The sequence below is a fragment of the Marmota flaviventris genome, chromosome 19 (assembly GCF_047511675.1).
Source record: "Marmota flaviventris isolate mMarFla1 chromosome 19, mMarFla1.hap1, whole genome shotgun sequence".
NCBI lineage: Eukaryota > Metazoa > Chordata > Mammalia > Rodentia > Sciuridae > Marmota > Marmota flaviventris.
The window spans coordinates 19,742,654-19,760,366 of NC_092516.1; the positions used below are offsets into that span (position 1 = coordinate 19,742,654).

General features: G+C 64.9%; 1 protein-coding gene and 1 long non-coding RNA gene across 5 annotated transcripts in view; one reads left to right on the forward strand and one right to left on the reverse strand.

Moving 5' to 3' along the window:
- Window positions 1-16,441, forward strand: part of Katnip (katanin interacting protein) — a 141,700-nt gene extending 125,259 nt beyond the window's left edge. For 3 of the 4 annotated variants that reach the window (XM_071605631.1, XM_027948688.3, XM_027948689.3), the window contains 10 exons: window positions 3,086-3,263; window positions 6,250-6,415; window positions 9,238-9,395; window positions 10,587-10,651; window positions 11,444-11,554; window positions 12,249-12,388; window positions 13,683-13,784; window positions 14,266-14,426; window positions 14,533-14,621; window positions 14,956-16,441. In XM_071605631.1, coding sequence (XP_071461732.1) covers window positions 3,086-3,263; window positions 6,250-6,415; window positions 9,238-9,395; window positions 10,587-10,651; window positions 11,444-11,554; window positions 12,249-12,388; window positions 13,683-13,784; window positions 14,266-14,426; window positions 14,533-14,621; window positions 14,956-15,014 — 1,229 coding nt within the window. In that variant the 3' untranslated portion in view covers window positions 15,015-16,441. Of the gene's footprint in view, window positions 1-3,085; window positions 3,264-6,249; window positions 6,416-9,205; window positions 9,396-10,586; window positions 10,652-11,443; window positions 11,555-12,248; window positions 12,389-13,682; window positions 13,785-14,265; window positions 14,427-14,532; window positions 14,622-14,955 lie in introns of those variants that run through there. The other variant, XM_027948690.3, reaches the window with a different exon arrangement.
- LOC117794808 (uncharacterized) lies at window positions 1,356-4,846 on the reverse strand. The gene is made up of 2 exons (XR_004618680.2): window positions 4,457-4,846; window positions 1,356-2,464 (listed from the first exon to the last, which is right to left on the reverse strand). It is a non-coding gene; the product is annotated as an uncharacterized lncRNA (long non-coding RNA).
- Window positions 16,442-17,713: the final 1,272 nt, after the last annotated feature.

Genomic DNA, 17,713 nt, shown 5'->3' on the forward strand with positions numbered 1-17,713 from the left:
GGTGGCCTAGGCGGAGGAGGAAGGAGGGCAGGGGTGCTGGCCAGGCTGAGCAGCCACTGTCCCCTTCCTCTGCTGGTGTCTCTGAACGCGGCTCCTGGCCTTTCCCGGAGATGGCAGAGCAGTACCGTGGGCGGAGCCCGGCAGAGCTCAGAGACCTTGGTGGCCAGGACAGTGGGGTTCCTCTGCCTCTGTCCTCACGGGAAGGCCGCTGGCCGCATACCTGGGCATTTGCGACGAGGCCCGGGACCTCTGAACTCCTCTCTGAGGCTCTGGTGCCCCCGCTGGCGCCTGAACCCTCAGCCGGCCTTGCCCGTCTGTGCAGACGGCGCACACTTTAGTAAAGGGACCCAGGGGACGTATCGGGTTGGTAAATAGGGCCAAATCCTATTAATGGTTTGAAAGGGAATGTGTGACTTGCTAATTTGCAAACGACACTAATTTTGGAAGTTTGGCAAATATCAGCAGCGATAAATAGGAAAGCAGCAGAGAGGGTTGAAACACGGGAGAGAAAAGCAAAATTAATTTCCATTTGTATAAATACCAATTGATACACCGAGGAAGATGGATGAGGAGTGGGGCTCTGCGCTCAGAAGCAGAGCTGCGGTGGCCAGAGCAGCCTGGGCGGAGCGCACCGTGGGCGCCTGGCCAGCAGGACGCAGCAGGAAGGCCGGCCAGGCTCTGGGGTCTCGCAGGGGGAGGCGCTGTTCCTCCCCAGATGTCCCTCTCGTCCAGAGCCACCCCTCTCTGTCCCAGCCTTCTTCAGGAGGACCAGAGGTTGCTTGCCCTCCCTTCCACCCCAGGCCCTGGAGAGTGCTGGGCTCGGTCTGCCGCACAGAGGCCACCCAGCCCAGGATGTCCTTGGCACCAGCCTCCTCCCCGCTGGTCTCCCGGCCAGGCCCACAGGACAGCTTTCTAAGATGCCAGGCAGACCCGTCACCCGCCCTTGCCTTAAGTGTGACCCCCCAGGAGCCCCGTAGCTAGGCCAGGGACATCCAAGCTGCCTCCTGAGATCTGGCCCCTGCCCAGCTTGATCTCGTCTTCCTCCGCTCGCCCCTGGCTGCCTGCTTCCAGTTGTGGGTCCTCTTTGTCCTCCTCTCAGCCTAGAATGTTCCAGAAATGCAAAAACACAGCAGATCTCCTCCTCCACACCCAGGCGTCAGCCCCAGGCCTCCTTCCTGACCACCCTACCGTCTCTCCCTCCTGGTGACCCCACTGCCCTTTATTTTTTCTGTGCCACGATCAGCCGAGGAGCTGTGCATTTGTTTATTTGTTAGGTGTTGACTGTCTTTGCCAGAGTGAAAGCCCCTCTGCGATCTCGCTGGTGTGAGTGAGTCCCTGCCCAAACCAGGACCTGGTTCATAGTCGATGATCAATAAATATTTATTTACTTTTCACTCTGAATTTAGTGAGACCCGGGAGTTTTACGTGGCCTCATTTGCTAGCAGACAGATACTGAATACCTACTTTTCAATCGATCTTGAGGTTTTTTTTTTTAATAAATCTTTATTGAGCATGTATTTGTCAGGCACTGTTCTAGGCTCTGCGGATACAGCAATGAGCAAAACCAAGTCCTGGCCCCAGGGGGCCTCTGTTTGAATTGGGGAGACTAGTGGGAATGAGCTCGTGAGTAAACATAGCTTATGCTGCAGGCAGTGTTATCTCCAAGACCCTCAGAGTGAGGGTGTAGAGAGTGACATGGTTCAGGAAAGGCCTCTCAGAAGGTGACCTTGGAACATAGACCCAGAAGAGTCTGTCAACTTTTGCTGTGGAACAGACAAACCCGAAATCTAGTCGCTTAACACAGCCACCGTCTGTCTGGTCTGACTTGCTCCTGATTGTGTGGCCTTCCTGGGCCGTCGTCCTCAGCCGACCACCCAGCACAGGACCAGCAGCTGAGTGGGCCGGGCTGACTCCCCCGGGCCCAGCTGGTGGCCAACGAGACAGTGACTGGGCTGGCCTGGCCCTCTACAGGGCAGGCTCAAGGACCTGGGGACAGAGAGCCCTGCCCCAGCCCCTGTCGGTCCTGCCTGATGGCCAGCAGGTCCCGCAGCCTGGACGCAGGGGGCAGCAGGCTCTGCAGAGCCACATGCAAAGGGGCGGGGACGGGGGCAGAGGAATGGTTGCCTCTCGCTCCACAGCAGGGTGAGAACTGACGTGCCGGGTGCCGGGCTGGCCGCAGGTGGCCCCGAGGTAATGAGGGGACCTTGGCACCTTGGGGCAGAAGAGTCTGAGGGCTGAGTCACAGAAGCCGTGCTGGGGAACAGCAGGGCCTGGGGAGCACGCCAGGCTGAGGGAGGCTGGGCACAGCCTGGCCACGGGGCGCCGTGTCCTCCCGGGCGTCCAGTCCCTCCTCTGAGCAGGTCCCTACCAGGGCGCGACCAAGAGCTTCCTCGGGAGCTTTCTGGGCAAGCCAGTGAGTCACCTGTGCTGTGCCGCCCCAGGGCCAGGGCACGTCTGACGGTCTCTGATGGGAGTCAGGGTGGGACAGGGCAAGAGGGTAGCGGTGTCACCAGAGGTCACTTCCTTTATCCCGAAGCCGCGTGGATCCTTCGAGTGGCCAATTTGCATAAAATGTCAATTTCCCTAAGTCACTGCCTCTCTGGGACACGATCCTGTTGTCCAGAAAGACCCTTGGCAGCCAAATGGAAATGTACCAAGTGATCTCGAGACCCCAGGGGCCCACCAGGGCTTGGAAGAGGAGCGCACAGTATGGCAGGCCAGTGGGGAAGGCCTGGCTTGGCCCAAGATGGCAAGAGGAAGTGGGCTGGAACCTGAGGGGCGAGCACAAGTTACCTGGGCCATGTGTGTTCCAAGGCCAGGAGCAGCATGTGCAAAGGCCCTGAGGTGGAAGAGGGGACTAGGAGTATGGGCTACCGGGAGGCCCCTGGCTCACAAAGAAGCCCCACGGGGAAAGCCGGTGGACCAAACAGCATGGGCAGCCGCACACCTTTCCTGGGCCCAAGGAAAGGACGGGGCCCATCTGGCTCAATATGGCCACCTGAGGCCCTTCCTCAGAGCCTCATCTCCACCCTTGACCCTCCCCCAGAGCCTCAGGCGTTGATGGCCACTCTTCTCCCTGTTGCAGGCCTTCGGCTGAATTTCACGGCCTCCTGGGGGGACCCGCACTACCTGGGGCTCACCGGCCTGGAGGTGGTGGGCAAGGACGGCCAAGCTCTGCCCATCCTCCTGCGCCAGGTCTCCGCCTCCCCCAGGGACCTGAATGACCTCCCTGAGTACACGGAGGACTCGCGCACCCTGGACAAGTAAGTGCCTCCAGGGGCCCCCCCACTCGGGTCAGCAGCCGTCCCGGAGCCTGTTCTGCATGTTAGACTTCAGACATGGCCTAGCGTCCCCATGTCACCTCCCCAGAGCCACCCTGCCTGTGGGGTCCTGTGCTTGCAGGAAAAGTGGGGCTCAGAAAGGGAGGGGACGCTCCCAGGGCCGCACACCTGGGAGGGGTGGGCAGGACGGGAGCTGGGGCTGCCTGCGGACCTGCCGGGTCCATGTCTCAGGCAGCTGCTTAGTGCACCCCCAGGCCCGGGGCGCAGGCTCCCTACCTCCCCACCTCCCGGGGGCCACAGGCTCCCCGCCTCCCCGGGGGCCGGAGGTGGTGACTGGGGCCTGGGAAGACGCCACGGGCCGCCGCAGCCCCACTTGGCCCGACACGCGTCAGACTGCATGGGCCAGGGCAGGGCAGGCCCAGGAGGGACCAGCCTCAAAGGCCCCATCCCCCCACGGGGACTTGCCGCAGGCCAGCGCCTGCTCGGCACCGGGCACTGCCTGGAGCAGCGGGGAGGTGAGGAACACTTGAGGTGCCCCTCTGCCCTCTGCCACCTCTCAGTAAGGACAGCGGTGACGCTGCAGTAACTGAGTGGGAGCCGCCGTCTGGGTGCTTCCCAGGGGAGCACAGGACGTGCCGAGGGGCGCAGGCCTTCGTCCAGTCACGTCCTGACTTAGGGTGACGCAGACTGTCACTGTCACTGCTGCCTTTGCAGATAGAAGCAGAGACCGAGCGGTCAGTCAGCCTCGTTGAGGGGCCGTCGTGACTTGGACACAGGCCCAGGGGATCAGGCTCTGAGCCCTGGCCCTGAGCGAGGCCGCCGGCCTGGGCTCCTTGTCGGCAGACTGTCCCTGGGAATGGCGGCACCCCGGGCCTGGCCAGAGCCAGCGAGCGTGGGGTCATCGTGGCTCCTGCTTGCTTCTCTGTAGAGTGGCCGTTGTTCCCGGCCGTCCTCTGCTGGCGCTGACGGCCCTGGGCCACTCGGACCTCCAGATCCCAGCCACCTGGGCCTGTGGGCCTGGCTCCTGCCCGGTGGTCCCCACCCGGACCCTCTCGTTCATCCAGCTGGTCTCCCCCGCTCCCTGTCATCTCCAGGTCCCTCTGTCTTCGTCCTCTTCTCCTGCAGTCACCGGGGGCAGGAGCCAGGTTTCCTGTCTGCCAGCGCCTGGACCTTACCTCTCCGTGGGGTCCTGAGCCCGTTCCCGGGTCCCGCGCGTCTCTGGCAGACTGTTAACTAGTCCTGGAGGCCGGTCGGGTGCAGGTGGCCACAGGGGCAAGACGGGCAAGCGGTGTTACTGTGTGTGCCGTGGGGACGTCCCCCTGACTGTCCCCCTGACTGTCCCCCTGACTGTCCCCCTGACTGCCCATCCAGCTGCCCCAAGGCCGGCAGCCAGTCTCACTCAGCGCCTGGGCCCTTCGTCTGTGGGGTGGGAAGACTGGGCTTCTGCCTTGTGTCTCCTCTCTCTCTCTCTCTCTCTCTCTCTCTCTCTCTCTCTCTCTCTCTCTCTCGTTTCCTGGAGTGACTGCGGTCCCCAGCTCCTGGTGACTCGGCACAAGTCAGAGAGGAAACCTTGGGTGGAGTCTTCCCCACGTTTCCCTAAAAGTTTCAAAACAGCAGACTTCCTCTGAAGCACTGGGTGCTCTGAGCATCACAGACACGTAAACAGGCCGTGGAGGGTCTCAGCCGTCCACTGTCCTCACTATTGTCAGGTTGTCCCCTTCTGGGACCCCGAGGACTCCCCAGCCCACGTATTAATTCACTTGTATTTTTATGGCCTCATTTTCGTGGTTCGGGGCGGGACCAGGGCCTTGCTCGTGCCAGGCCAGACCTTCTGCTGAGCCCCCGCCCGCCACCTGAACGCTTTAACACCGTCACCCCTGAGAGCGTCCCTGCTTCCTCCTGCAACAGGATGTCCCCGGCTCCTCTTGGGTGGGTCTGGTCCTAGGTCCCACCTGGCCACATCCCTGTGCTGGAGAACGGTACCTAGAGACCAGAGCTGGGCCACCAGGATCCTCCTGCTGCCAGATTGACCCCGCCCCTTTCCAGGCCTGATCTGGGTCACAGCTGGGGACTCATTTAAGCCCCCGAGGGTCTCTGGAAGCCCCCCGTCTCCGTCATCTGGTGCTTCAGAGTTGGGCAGTGGTTTCCGATTTCTAGGACACGCAAATAATTGCTTTTGGAAGGAAGTAGAAGGTTCTGGGGTGGCCGTCCTCCGTCAGCTCAGCCCCCCACACCCAGCGTCGTGGCTTCGTCTCCTCAGCTCTAAATGCCAGCAGTCGCACGACACGCCATCCATCAACTTAATAACAGCCTTTTAGAGGAAAAAAATCACCTCTTGGATGCACACTTAGAGCGCGAGATTCATTCCAGACCCAAACTTTAAAATGTAAAAGAAAAATCAAGTTTATTTTCAAATCCAGGAAACACAGTGGCAGCCTGGGCCTGTCCCCAGTGCAGCAGCCCCAAGGTCACAGGGACCCGGGTGGGCTGGGGGCTCAGGAAGGTGGAGGGTGCCTCCTGTCCTCCTTAAGAAAACAACCACCCCCAGGAATGGGGCTGCTGCTCGGGGACCTGGCGACGACACACGCTCGCTCCCTTGTTGCTCTAAACCGTGGTGATTGCTTTGCTGTGCCCTGGACGGTACGGGCTGCTTTTGCTTATTTTTTTTGTTTTTGAAATTTCCTCGGGGCTGGGGCTGGGGCTCAGGGACAGAGCGCTTGCCCATCGTGTGTGAGGCCCTGGGGTCCAGCCTCAGCACATTTACAAATAAAATAAACAAATCGGTGACTATGAAGATATTAAAAATTGTCTCATCTAAGGCCATAGATGACGGTGGCGCCTCCCTGCTGGGCTCAGCCGTCCTCCCCCACCCAGGAGCCCGTCCGGCTGGGCCAGGGCCAGGCAGGGTGCAGAGGAGGGCTTAGCCCCCCGCTGGGCCGCCCACCTGGCCCCCGTCCCGTTGCTGCAGGCTGATTGACGGAGTCAACATCACCATGGAGGACAAGCACATGTGGCTGGTCCCCTTCTCGCCGGGGCTGGACCACGTGGTCACGATCCGCTTCGACAGAGCCGAAAGCATCGCGGGCCTGCGGTTCTGGAACTACAATAAATCTCCCGAGGACACCTACCGAGGGGTAAGCCGGAGCCGGCCGCGCTCAGCCCACTGCCAGGGGACGGCGCTTGATGAATGGCTGCCCCCCCACCGGGGGGAGAAGCATAAATCCTCCAGAACTTTCCAAATGGAGCTGGGGGTGGCATCCAGGGAGAGCGCGGCTGCTGCTTCCCCCTGCAGACAGCAGCTGCAGCCAGGAGCCCCGGGCAGCCGCGGGGACAGCGGGCCTCCTTTCTTCTGGTGCTGAGGCGAGCGGCCTCCATTCACAGTGAACAGCTATGGCCCTGATGTCCACTGAGCCCCAGGACCAGGCCTATGCTGGGGCTTCCCGTGTTAGATCCTTACCCCAGGCTCTGGGACAGCTGTTAATGCTGTCTCCCAGGGTGTTAAACTGAGGTTCAGAGAGGTTCAGTCTCTTGCCCCAGGTCACACAGCGAGGCTCCCTGTCCAAGTCAGAGTAGGAGCCCACAGGGCCTGACTTCTGCGCTGTTCTCGTGCTGTGGGTGAAAACGCAAGGGTTCTAAGACGAGCCTCTGTTGGGGCAAGGAAGGTGCAACAGGAGCCCCTTTCCACAGGCCGTCCGACCCGAGGTGACTGAACAGGTGGACAGTCACCCTCCCGTGGCACAAAGCTGTCAGGTCCCAAAAGACGGCAGTGCAGAGAGGCCTGGGGCTGAACCTCGGCCCTGCCCTGACCAGCTGTGTGTCCTGCTTTCCCTCGGCTGGAGGACAGGGAAGGGGCTGCCATCTGCCTTGAGCAGGGCGCGTCCCCTTACCACACTGCATTTGGCAAGGCCAGGACTCGACCTCAGTCCTGTGGTCCCCAGATCTGGGTCCCCACCATGTGCCAGGCCACGCACCTTCTCCCATGGACCCTGCAGGGCCATGGTCACTAGGCTGGGGTGGCAGCCTGGCCCTCCTGGCACGGCTGGTGCTGAGCCAGCTGTGCCCTCTGGGGCAAGGGCTCCTTGGGCAGGAGGCACAAACCCCTCACGCGGCCCCGTTTCTGGGTAGCGCCTCTCACGTTCAGCACGTTGGAAAAGCCAGATGTGCTGGCCTCGGAAGACAGGCTCCCGCCAGGCCCGGGGACACACGCCCGTGAGCCCAGGCGCTCAGGAGGCTGAGGCAGGAGGACCCCAAGTTCAAAGGCGCCTCGGCAACTTGGCGAGGCCCTCAGCAACGCGGCCAAACCCTGTCTCTATGATACAAGAACAGGGTCAGCACCTCGGGTCCATCGCGATCCCCCAAAACAAGAACAACAAGGCCTTTCCCTCAGGCTGACCTTTGGGTCTTTGGGTCCCCCTGAGCAGATCACGGTCCCTCCACGTGAGCTTCTGCCGGCTTCCCCAGGAAACTGGGCCCGAGTCCCTGCCCCCAGGTCGGCCCCCAGCCTTGGCACAAGTGACCACGGGGCCATGTGGGCATGAGGGGCAGGTCCCAGCTGCAGAGGGACAGACCCTATGACTCTAGTGCCCCCCGACCCCAGGGGACACCCCAGTTGTGGGTGGCAGGCCGGTCGTGGGCTCCTGCCGGGGAGGGGCACACGGCTCTGCCTCCCTCCCCCCTGAACAACAGTCAGTCAGAGGAGGGCAGAGAGGACCGGCCACTGCGGCCAGGGGAGTCGGCGGCGCTTCCTGGGGAGTGGACACCGGGCTTCCCGGGGCTCGGCCCAGTTCTGCTCCCGGATTCACTCGGTGACCCTGCCCAGGAGGAGATGCAGGCCTCGGTCCTGCTGGCCCCAAGCCAGAGGACAGGTCCCTCCCAGAGACCAGCCAGCAGACCAGGGGTGTGGTGGTCCCACAGGTCCTGGAGCTCCGAGGCCGGGCTGGGGATCGGCCTGAGGGAGGCAGAGGACAGGACACCCAGGCAGGCCCCAGGCGGCCGCGGAGGCCCTCTGCTGCACACGCAGGTCACCCGCTGGGAGTGCCTGGCGCAGACAAGGGGCCTGGGCACTGTCCCTGAGACCAGGCAGGGCTCCCCCCTTCTCCCTCCTCTCTGCGTCTCCCAAAAGGAGATTCCAGCAGCTGCACCCCCAGTCCTGGGGTGGGAGGGGACCGGCTTCCAGACTCCGGGGTCAGGCAGCGGGCGCTGGCGGTGGGCCCCTGGCCCCAGCCGCCTCCCACCCTGCCAGTGGGGACCAGAGAGCGGCTGGCGGATCCGGGCATTTAGCTGGAGAGTTCTGGTCCAGAGCCAGGGGATGTGTTGGCCCAATCCACACCCTCAGCAAGCTCTTAGTATGCACCTACTGCGTACAGGCCCCGAGGCAGGTAAAGTGGGGCCCGCTGGGGTCTCTGCCATCAGTAGGGACCCAGAAACAGCCAGGGACACTGCCAGGCAGCGAGAGCCTGCAGAAGATGAGCTCAGCGCTGGAGAGGGACCGGGAGGGACCAGGGCTGTGGGGATGGCAGCCCAGGCCACCTGATGGGCACGTCACACCCCTGAACTCCTCGCCGTGCCCACCTGGCAGCTGAGGGGAGCGAGCCTGGGGAGGCTCAGCCACTGGCACCACTGCATGGTGGCCGTCCCCCACCAGTGCCCATGCCAGTGCAGGCCACCGCAGCAGGTGCCCTGGATGGCACCTTGGCCAAGTCACGTGTACCTCTGAAACTTGGGGACCAGAGAGCACGTCACTGGGTGCAGCAGCAGGGGTGTCACCCGTCTGTCCTCCAGCGCCCCAGTGCCCAGGTCCTGGCATAGGGTGGGCCAAGGGACATTGGGCGGGCCCCAGCTGGGGCCTGGTGTCGAGGAAGTTCGTGCCCAGCTGCTGCCTGTGCCCAGAGCCGCTGGCCGCCAGCGTGCACCTGTCCCCACAGGCTCCCAGCTTCAGGTTGTCTCTGTCCACCAGGCCAAAATCGCCCACGTGTCCCTGGACGGCCTGTGTGTGTCACCCCCCGAGGGCTTCCTCCTCCGGAAGGGGCCAGGCAACTGCCACTTCGATTTTGCTCAAGAAATCCTCTTCGTGGACCACCTGCAGGCTCGGCCGCGGCCACAGCCGGCCAGGAGGTGAGGCCGGGGACACCCACCACTGTCCACCCGCTTGCTCTGGAGCGCGTCCTGTGGGGTCTTGAAACACGATCACACGTGACGCTGGGCCATTTTCTAAAGCTCGGCTGAGCCTCTCCGAAGCCTGGGGCTGCGCTGCCCATCTGGGGACGTCCCTGTCTGGGGACGCTGGGTTTCCAGGTTGCAGGGCTGACGGCTTTAAGTGCCTCGCTGCGCGTCCTGCTGGGAAGAGGCCGCAGCCGCCCGTCCGAGATGCCCGCGGCCAGTGCGGGGGCTGTCCTCTGGCTTCTGTGCTCGGGTTTAGGAAGATTCAGGAGGACACGGGCCACGCGGTTCGTGAACTCGCTGGGATGTCGCCCATCTCAGCTGCGCAGAGCTCAAGGCCATCTGTAAAGGCCACGTTCAGTTTGCTCCTGGCCCCTGAGCCCAGCGCCCGCGGCCAGGCTCAGAGTCCCCGGTTCCCTCCTCAGCACCCACTGTTGCTTGGGCCTGTGGCTGGGGACAGTCACTTCATGGTAGCGATGCCTTGAAAGGGATGCGGCCAGGCCTGGGCAGGGCGGCCCTGCAGGGGGCAGAGAGGAGCCAGTGGGTGGGAGGTGGGGGGGCGCCGAGCGGCCGCAGGCCTGGTACTGGTGCCCGGGCCCTGCCAGCCTTGAGGGAGGGCCATGCCCACACCCCAGAGGTGGGACCTGCCCTCTGCCCGTCCTGCCCACGTCCCCTCCCAGACGTCTCCCTGTGCTCGACACAGGGTGGCCTCTGCTTGTCCAGGGGAGGCAGGAGAGGGGCGGCTAAGAGTGGGCAGAGACCCTGGACACCTCAGGCACTTCCTGCCTCTGCCACCCACCAGCTGCGTGGCCCTGAGCACGTCACCTCTGAGTTCCAGGGTCCTCAACCCAGGACGACGGTGCCTGCTCCTGGGGCGTTTGGACTCTGTGTCAGGAGACGCTCCTGGAGCAGGGCTCCTGGCCAGCCCCACGCTGGCCTCGTGCTGGCCTGGTGCCCACTGAGCCAAGGAGCCAGGGGCGCAGCTTCTGGGGTGGCCCTGCCCTTGGCCGAGCCGCACGCCACCTTGAATAGGGGACGGTCTCCCCTGGGAGGTGGGAGTGCAGGGCACGCGGGACCGTCCTGGACGGCGGCTGGCCGGGGTGCTGGCCACTGGGGTCTTCCTCAGGGTGCGGTTTGGTTTGCCAGGCTCAGCACGAGGACCGCGGAGCGCGCCAGCATGGACTACGAGGCCCCGCTGATGCCCTGCGGCTGTATCCTGCTCTCGTGCCCTTGTCCTCGTCCTCCTCCTCCCCTCCCCTCCCCCTCCCCCTCGCCCCCGGGCAGGACTCCCCGCCCTCTGGCAGGCGGGCACTGCAGGGGGCAGGACAGCAACACTAGCTGCAGGGCCCCTGAGGTGGCAGGAGGCTGGGGACCCAGCTGGGAGGGGCTCAAGCAGCAGAAAGTGACCCGGGGCTGGACCCTGGACTGGCCTTGGAACCCAGCCAGAGGGAGCCGAACTCGCTGCCTGGATGCACTGGGCCCCACAGCAGCCTGAGCCCAGCTGGGGAACCGGGCACAGCGGGGCCGGAGCCAGGCCGCCCGCCCCCGAGCCCATGGGTGCCCCTGCCCTCCTGGGCTGCTCTGGCTGGGTTGTCTGTCACCGGGAGCCACCCTCCCTGTGCCTGGGGTGGGGGAGCCAGCGGGAAGCAGGCTGAGGAGGGCTGGATGTCCCACGTCCGTCCCTCTGTGCACGAGATTAGCAGTGGCAGGCCACCTGCCCCGGGCGTCCTGCCCCGTACTGTCCAGCCACAGCCCCTCACCCCACGCACCCAAAAGGGACAGGAGGGGACAGGTGCCCTGTGCTCGTCATCCCACAACCAGGGAGACTGAGGCCAGAGGCGTGGGGGTGCCATTCAGCACCAGGGGACAAGCTGGGGACACAGCCTCCACACCCTGCCTGCCCCTGGACAGAGGCCACACAGACCCTGATGGCGTCCCGCCCTCCCGGACGCACACCCCGAACCCTGCCGCCTCGTGGCTGCTTTCCTGAGTGAGATGCCCAGTCATCTTCCAGTTCCAGCTGCTGACCAGCTGGGGCGACCCCTACTACATCGGGCTCACGGGGCTGGAGCTGTACGACGAGCGCGGAGAGCGGATCCCCCTGTCGGAGAGCAGTATCCTTCCCAAAGGCAGCCCCACCCCAGCCCTGTCCCAGAGAACCGCCCGCACTGGGGCTAAATGAGAGCCCCATCTGTGGCTGCTCTGGAGAAACCGGCCCTGCCAGGCCCGGGGCCAAGCACAGCGGTGACGCTGAACCTCCCCGTCTGCTGCCCTTGTCCCCAGCACCCTTCCAGTTCTCCTCAGTCCCCACCCTGAGACACAGAGAGACTGAGTAACTTGCCTCAGATCACACAGCCAGTGAGCCTGGCTCTAGAGCCAGCCTCTGACCACTGAGCTGCCCGCCTCTGTGGGACCAGCCTCTGCACACGGCCCCGACACCCGCAGGCCAACTCAGAGCCATCTGCCGGAGGCCTGGGTCCACGCCTGCCCTGGCTTGCCTGGTCGGTGGTAGAGCCCAGGAGGGAAGCCGGGTCTGCAGCTCCACAGTGTCAGGGGGTGGCCAGGCCTCCCCATCCCGCCCCTGTGGCCAGGGGACCGTCCCCAGCGGCCCTCACAGGCCGAGGCAGAACCCGCCATGGCCCAGTCCCGCTGTCCCAACAGCTGCATCTGGGCTGCTCCGGCCCCGCAGTCCTGCGGCCCCCTTTCCGGCAGCCCCAGTCCCTCCCCACAGCCACTCCCCGGGTCACTTAGCTGTCACCCCGAGCACAGGCCCAGCCCCGTGTTACAGCGGCTTAGCCACCTCCTCAGACATCGCGGCCTTCCCCGACAGCGTGAACTCGCTGGAGGGCGTGAGCGGGGACGTGCGGACGCCGGACAAGCTGGTGGACCAAGTGAACAACACCAGCGACGGCCGGCACATGTGGCTGGCCCCCATCCTGCCCGGCCTGGTGGGTCAGCGCGCACGCAGCTTGGGGCTGGCAGGAGGGAGCTTGGTGTCCTCGGGCTGGGGACACAGCAGGAAGCCTGGGAGCTGGCAGAGGGGGCACCAGGAGGATCGGGCCCCTGGGCAGGACGGAGGGTGCGGCCTCCGCTGGTCCTGGTCTCCGCCCCTCCTCTGCCCTTCCCCAGCCCCCCCCCCCCAGGTGCTCCTGTGCCTCCCTGACCCTCAGGGCACTTGATCCTCTGGACCACAGCCGTCCTCTCTGTCCCCAAACCGCCTGGTCAGCCTTCTGGCCAGGACTGTTCCCAGCTCTCGGGCCTGACAGGACGCCTGGAGGTGGCTTCTCCACCTGTCAGTCATAGTGGAGGGAGGGAGCCCGGGGTGGGCCGTGGGTTCGCACCCCTCCCCAGGGCCAGGAGCACCCAGGGCACAGGGGGCGGGGTCTCGGGCAGCCTTGGGTCCCTGGCCCACTGTCCCTTTTCCACCCATATGATTGGGTGGGAGGCAGGGGGACATTGTCCTCTCAGATTGCCACAGGTTGGAGTGGCAGCATCAGTGCCATGCTGATGTCCTCCAAAGCCACCCCAAATGGGCCCAGTGGTCAGCCCCTCGAGAGCCCCTCAGCCCCCGCCTGCCGGTGCACGTGGGACGTGGCCAGCAGGTGGGTGCCACACCTGGTGTCAGGCCACCTCTCCTGCTGTGTCTGCTGGACCCCGTGGACCTTTGTCCCCCACAGCCAGCCCCACGTCCTCCCCTGAGTGCTGCAGGCTGGCCCCTGCCGGCCGGGGACCCTGACTTCCTTATGTGATCTTGAGAGTGGCTGTTGGGGTGGGCAGGGGAAGGTCCGGGGTCGCCTGGCTGCATCCTGCCACTGACCCAGCAGCCCCTCCCTCCCTGCCCGGGAGCTCCAGAGACACCTGCTGGGTGGCCATGCCCTGGGGGGCCCTGCAGGCTTCCATCTGTGACTCGGGAAGGGACAGAGGGGTCCTGGGCCCAGGGAGCCTGTACCATTTCTGGGCCCACCTGGGGAGGCCCGAGGTTCTGCCCATACATAGATGAGGGCCACCAGGCTCTGCCCGTATGTAGATGCAGGCCACCAGCCCAGGAACGAGGCCCTGCAAGAGCCAGCTCAGCGGTTTGTTGCAAACGCAGCCACACGTGACCTGACTCAAGATGGGCAAGGGGAGGAGGCGGGTGGACTGCAGGCCTCTGGGGGGCAGGGGCCTCCTCGGGCACCGCCAGGCCCAGCCATAGCCTGGGCAGCGGCCCAGCAGAGCACCTCTCACCGGACGCTCCCCCAGGTGAACCGCGTGTACGTGATCTTTGACCTGCCCACCACCGTGTCCATGATCAAGCTGTGGAACTACGCCAAGACGCCGCATCGCGGGGTGAAGGAGTTTGGTGTGAGTCCCCCCAGCTGGGCTTGGGGTGATGGCGCTCACTGGGGATCAGGCTGCTGGCTGTGATCATGTGTCGCCCCTTGATGTGCCTCCCTCCATGGCCACCTTAGACATGGGGCCTGGTCCCAGAGGCAGGGACGCTGGCCACCAGCCAGGCCTTCACACCCCCTGAGATGATCTGGGTCGTCACCCGACACTGAAAAGCAGGCTTTTTGCCAGGGTCTCCCCAGAGCCCCACGGGGACAGGACAGTGGGCACAGGGGCCAGAGATCCCACCAGCCCCACTGTGTCCAGGGCTCTCTACTGGGTGCTGTCCCCTCCTTCGAGTCCCCTGCAGCCTCTCCTGTGGGGGTGAAGGTCTGGAGTCACACAGTCCAGGCACACAGGGGCCCTGGCTAGTGACACGGTCTTCAGAGAAGCCTCAGTGGGGCTCTGTGGGGACAGTGTGGGAGAGCGGGTCCCTCATCCCCCCGTCCCTGCCCAGCTCCTGGTGGACGACCTGCTGGTGTACAACGGGGTCCTGGCCATGGTGAGCCACCTGGTCGGGGGCATCCTGCCGACGTGCGAGCCCACGGTGCCCTACCACACCATCCTCTTCACCGAGGACACGGACATCTGTCACCAGGAGAAGCACACGGCCATCAGGTGTGTCCCTGGCCCCCGCCTCTCTCCCTGCGGCCCTAACAAGGATGGATGGTAGGGACACTCGGCCCCGGGCCCCATGGGACCTGCTGCCTCCTCCTCCACACAGTAACCAGGCAGAGGACCAGGACGTCCAGATGACAAACGACAACCAGGCCGTCACCAGCTGCAGAAGGAAGCCGAGCGCGGCCGACCCAGGTCAGCCACGGTCTGCCCAGAGCGTCCCCCCGGGAACACGCCAGGGAGGGGCTGGCACCCCACACCCACGATCACTGCACACCTGCGGCACCCGGAGGGTGACAGGGACCTAACCCTGCAGCCCTGTGCAGAGGGGAGAGGTCAAGGGCAGCGGAAGCCTTGTGGGGACAGGGTCCCCTGCCCTGGGGCGTGGAGGACTTGGCCTGTTGGAGCTGCAGGCGGGGGCCAGGCCTCAGGGACCTGGAGGGCAGCCCCGCGGTGGGGCCTCCCCGGGGTGTGGGACACCCGAGGTGTAAAGCTGGGGACACCGCCCCTCTGTGCTCTGCTTCCACAGCTCTGCGCCCCAAAACCTGCATAAGTGAGAAGGAGCCAGCCAGGCGGTGGCGGTGCTGACGTGCAGAGCCCCACCGTCAGTGTCACCAGCCAGGATCCCGAGGCTGGAGAACACAGCACAGAGGGACAGGAGACTCTGGGGTGACAGCCCTGGAAACCACTGGGGACAGGCTGCCGCTGCAGAGGGTGGCAGTGCCCTGCAACGCGGGCTGCTGCAGAGAGTCAGGGATGCCTGCTTTGCCTCTCCAGCAAGTCTGGCCCGTGACCACTCGGACCTGCTGACCCTGCCTCACGCCTGGGTGCGGTGTGCGGGGCGTCCGTCTGGTCCGTCTTTCCAGCTTCTTAGGCCAGGACAGGGTTGGGGGGAGGCCAGGCCTCAACCCTAGCCCCTCCATGCATAGGTGCCCCAGAGGAGGCCAGCCCAGCTGTGGTGGCCCCACCTCCCCTGCATGCCTGCCCCACTGGGAGTTGGCGGAGCCTACAGGGTGCCGTTGTTGGCCCCTCAAGATCTGCCCGGACTGCCACCGTCCCCTCGTGTATCCAGGGTCCCCCAGGACCTTCAGGGGTGAGCCTGCAGGACCTCTGGCCTCTTGCAGAGCCTGGGACAGGACTGGCCGTGGTGTGTGTCCTGCTGAGGGAAAGGGGGAGCTGGGTCCACCAGGGCTCTGGACACGGCCTGGGGGAGTGAGGACCACCACCCTGGGGCCAGGCGCAGCACCTCCCCCTTGAACTTGAACTTGGCCTGGCTGCTCCCTGCCCTGGCCCTGCCCTCTGACCCCTGGCCTCTTCCTACGCATCCCTGCCTGTGCCGCGGTCGGCCCCTGGAGTGACAGGGAGGCTCCGGTGCCCAGGCCCCGCCCTCCTCCCTCCGGGTGGTCGCGCCTGGACGGGTGCCTGCGCCCCCGGCTGAGCGGAGCCCCCGCGGCTGTTCCCATCCCTGTAACCAGCTCAGATCGGGCACCTAATTGGTTCCCGTGGTGGGTCATTTCTCGTTCCCATATTAATCCGCTGCCTTCCTGGCGCCCGGCCCGGCCTGCGCGGTGCGGTTCTCCCGCGCGTTCCTGCGCAACCGCGGCCCGGGCTTTATGGGCTCCGCAGCCCGCGCGCGGGGCCACGCGGATGCGCTTTGCGTTGGGAGCTCGGCTGATGCGGAGGTAGGAACCGCTTCCCCGGAGAAGATCCATCCTCGCCAGCTCCGGCCGCGGCTCCAGATGTGCCGAGCCCGCCCGGCCTCCCGCTCCCACTCGAAAGCTGCCCCCGGAGCCGAGCTGGTCACCCAGACAGTGCCATTGCCCTGAAGGGACCCCCATCCCGCCCCAGGCACGGGAGACGCTGCACACTGGCTGCCAGGACCCGGTGGGTCTCACAACCGACGTGTGCACCCTGCATTGCAGGGGGGAGGAAAGGAGCTGTGGAGGCATTAACTGGAAAATAAATGTCTATTTTTTTCTCTTGCAAAATCAATAAAAGATGTTATTAAGAATGGAGTCCGGCGCACTGCACTTGGGTCAGACGGGGGAGCCCGTGCCGCCTCCAAGGCCCTGGGCAAGAGTCCACTTGAAACTGGCCCAGCACAGGGGCATGCGCCCTCACCCACAGGTCACGACCCTGGCCCGCATACTCAACAGAATGTCGCCGTAATTATACGCCTGGCTGCTCATGTCACAGTCCTTGGGTTAGGCTCTGTCATGATTTCACAGAGAGGCTGTGCAACCTCCCCAGGACACACAGCTTCAGAAGCTGTTGGTCAACATGCAGGTCCTGAGATGACCACTGGGCAGCAAGGCGGGTGGCAATCCTGTGAGTCTGGCTGGTTTCCCACCAGGTGTGGCTCTGCCAGCACCCAGGTGCCCGATTCCCAGGCCCCCTCCCTGCCGCACTCCTGACTCCCGATTCTGTCAGACTCCTGGCTTCCCAGTGGGAAGATGGTGCCGTTAGGCGGGGCGTGGAGGGGCGGGGCGTGGAGGGGCGGGGCGTGGAGGGGCGGGGCGTGGAGGGGCGGGGCGTGGAGGGGCGGGGCGTGGAGGGGCGGGGCGTGGAGGGGCGGGGCGTGGAGGGGCGGGGCGTGGAGGGGCGGGGCGACACACTGCAGCTCAGGGGCCAGCACAACACTGGCAGCAGCTCAGGGGGCTCTTGACCAAGGCCACCTCAGTCTTGACCGCTCCCCACCCCCACTGGCCAGGTCTCTGGGCTGGGTCCCTGTTACTCAGGGACAGACAGAGCATTAGTCCTTTGGGTCCCAGAGGTGACATCCCCACCCCGGCCCTCCTGGGTGAGGGTCCCCTCCCCCACAGCCTGCATGTCCCCATCTGGGCTTCCCACTCCCCCCCAGGGCGAATGTGACCCAGCTAGAGCATCAGAGCCGGGGTTTGTTGGCACCCAGGCCTGGGTTACTGGAAACGGATCTTGGCCACAGCCAAGGGACAGCTGGCAGGGCTCCCAGAGGAGTGGCGCAGGCCCCGTCCCTGGGCTCAGCCCCTCCGTCCAGCTGTGGCAGCTCCTCTTTGGGGACGGCTGGTGTGTCTTGCAGGGCACCCATGCCACCTCAGGAGGACCCGGGAGGCCCTGCTCAGGCACGTGTGCCAAGCTGCCCGGGGCCACCTGCCACCTCCCCAGGGCCAGGCGGCCCCTTCCCTGCCCGGGGCTCCCGCTCTGGGGACTCGGTTTGCACAGTACCCACTGTGCCATCCAGTCGCCGTTTGGCTGCTGCCCCTCTCACTGGAGAGCTCAGGCTCCCCCTGCGCTGGAAAGAGGTCACC